This window comes from Cervus elaphus, chromosome 18 (assembly GCF_910594005.1).
Source record: "Cervus elaphus chromosome 18, mCerEla1.1, whole genome shotgun sequence".
Lineage (NCBI taxonomy): Eukaryota > Metazoa > Chordata > Mammalia > Artiodactyla > Cervidae > Cervus > Cervus elaphus.
This window is the reverse complement of record NC_057832.1, coordinates 62,101,152-62,103,651: the sequence shown is the minus strand read 5'-3', so window position 1 is coordinate 62,103,651 and position 2,500 is coordinate 62,101,152. Positions and strand designations below refer to the sequence as shown.

At 32.4% G+C, this 2,500-nt stretch overlaps 1 protein-coding gene across 3 annotated transcripts in view; it reads left to right on the top strand.

Annotated features, from left to right (window-relative positions):
- FOXP2 (forkhead box P2) overlaps positions 1-2,500 on the top strand; it is a 630,928-nt gene that overhangs the window by 580,084 nt on the left and 48,344 nt on the right. For all 3 annotated transcript variants that reach the window (XM_043873380.1, XM_043873379.1, XM_043873378.1), the window contains one exon: positions 1,581-1,668. In XM_043873380.1, coding sequence (XP_043729315.1) covers positions 1,581-1,668 — 88 coding nt within the window. The remainder of the gene's footprint in view (positions 1-1,580; positions 1,669-2,500) is intronic.

Genomic DNA, 2,500 nt, shown 5'->3' with positions numbered 1-2,500 from the left:
AGGAGTCATTGTTGATTATCTCTTCTATATGTAGTGGTGTGTATCATTCCAGTTAGTTTGTTAACCAAACCCGAACAGAGGTGGTCGAAGAACAGACAGGTGGAGTGCAAGTGCCTCTTCTGCGCTGTGACTGCACACCTCAGACCTGACCTGTTACACCCCACTATTTTAGTCCACCATCTCTCTTCAACCAATTATGACAATCGTACTAAGACACATGGAAGTTTTGTTGTCATGATCAGTGAGGGGTACTAAAATGTACTGGTTTAATTTATCAAAGGATGGGGCAAAGTCGCACAAAGATTTCTACTTGCTGAGCCTAGGTCTATTAACAAAGAAACCTACATATTTATATTTGTTATGTATTTATTAGTTCTTGCTCATAAATACCATTTAAAATCTTCTTTATATGTGTTATATATTTGTCCATCTATGTCTTTGTTGACTCTGTTAATTTTAAGAAATGGAGCTAAATAATTTGAATGGGCACAAAAGTATTTTTGTTGAATTTTAGTAAAATGAGGACTGCATTAAACTTTTTAGACTAGTATACCTTCCTAATGATACTTGAACCCAGATGGATAAATATGAAATTCTTATTTAATTTTGTGAATAATTTTTTATGTTTTATTTAGATACATTGGTGAGAACATTTTTTAAATCGCTGTCTTAGTTTGCCCGTTGGTGAAATAGACACACCAAAGGATATTAAATTGATTGAAGATTTTTTTTTTAAATTTTAGGAGGCAGCAAATAAATGATATATTATAAAGTATATATTATTGAATATGTTCTTATTCATTGGAGATGCTTCTCTACTAAATTACTTTTGATGTATCAACATGTGACTCATTAAAGAGATCTTTTTAAGCATTATGAAATAATAATAAACTAGCATGTAATCAAGGTCAGAGTAAGATAATGAGAATGTCTTACCTCTTCCTACTTTTTTGTAAGATTAGGATAGATGTATCCTAAATAGGACACTGGACATGAAATGTCAATCTGTGATGCTTCTGATTCTCAGAATTTTCAATGCACTTTAATTATTAGTAATAGCAAGTGATCATTCTTTATAAGTTTTATGTTACCATGGGATGATAATTTGCTGTCCTTCATTCACACCACATCTTGATAACATAAGGCATTGCTCACTAAATAACATCATAGGAGCCAAAATTATCTAAAGAAAAATGGAATAGAGAATTGCCTTTGTTCTCTTTAGATTGACTTTTGGTTCGTGTATTTATAAGGTGCCCTTTAAAAGAAAAAAAAGACATGACTCTGTGAAATATATTTAGTGATTTCTACCATTATTCTGAAAATAGTTTGGGGAAAAATTTTTTGTTATAACTGACAAGCTTAGAGACAATTACATTTTCTACTCTTTGAAGGGTATCTTTACATTGCATAAATAATTTTCACTAAGCACATCAGCATATTTAACTTTTTTTTGATATCATTTCAAGGTGTTATTTTGTCCCAGTATGGAGGAAATGTGGCGTCAGTGGTTTTAAGTGGAACATATGCTACTGAGATAGCCCTGGCTTAACATTCTGCTTTGCGTTGTGTGTGTTTAGGCACCTTAACAACGAGCACGCGCTGGATGACCGAAGCACTGCCCAGTGCCGGGTGCAAATGCAGGTGGTGCAGCAGTTAGAAATACAGGTTTGTCGAGGGCTCCCTTAGTGGGCTCCTCTCTCTCACTTCTGGTCTTTAAATCAAGTACCGGGCAGATCCTGTGCCTTTTAACACAATAATGCATAGAAACAGATGGAATTTTAGATTGTTTATAGTGATAGAAATGATTGATATCTCAGGGTGTATTGCTGTGGTTTAATGTACTTACTTACCACTTAGACTTACTATTATCTTTAGACTATATCATATACATTCGGCTATCTCAAAGAGGTCAAATCTAAGTTTTCTCTAAGAAAGTTTAGACCAAACCACCCAATTGGATATGATTTTATCGCAGAAACAGTTTTTACATGAGCTAATCTTGATTTTTTAAATGAGATTTTATAGCAAAAAGCCTTTATAGTATCATGCCTACAAGTTAATACTCTAAAAAAAAAATCTTTCTCTTTTCTACCTCTAGTGTATTTTTAATTGAAGAACTTAACAAGAATCCTTGTCTTGGAATAATGGCAAATCATTTATAATGTCACAGATGGTAATATGTGTATTGTATCAAATGCTGCTAACTTAAATAAAAAACATTACTGTTAATATTGAAACAGAATTTGGCCAAAAATAAACAGAGCTTATAAAACTGATCAGAAAGCAATTATATCCCCCCTCAGTATCATTTTTGCTGCATTTTTCCTAACCCTCTAAGTCTTCCTCTAATATTTCATCTTAATGATGATTTTTTTCTCAATCAAACCAATACCTTGTTTCATTTAATTAAACATACAATTTCTTTGTCTTCACACTTTGCTACATCTTAAATTGTTTTAAATTCATCATTCACTAAACACATAAATGTCATTGCTTT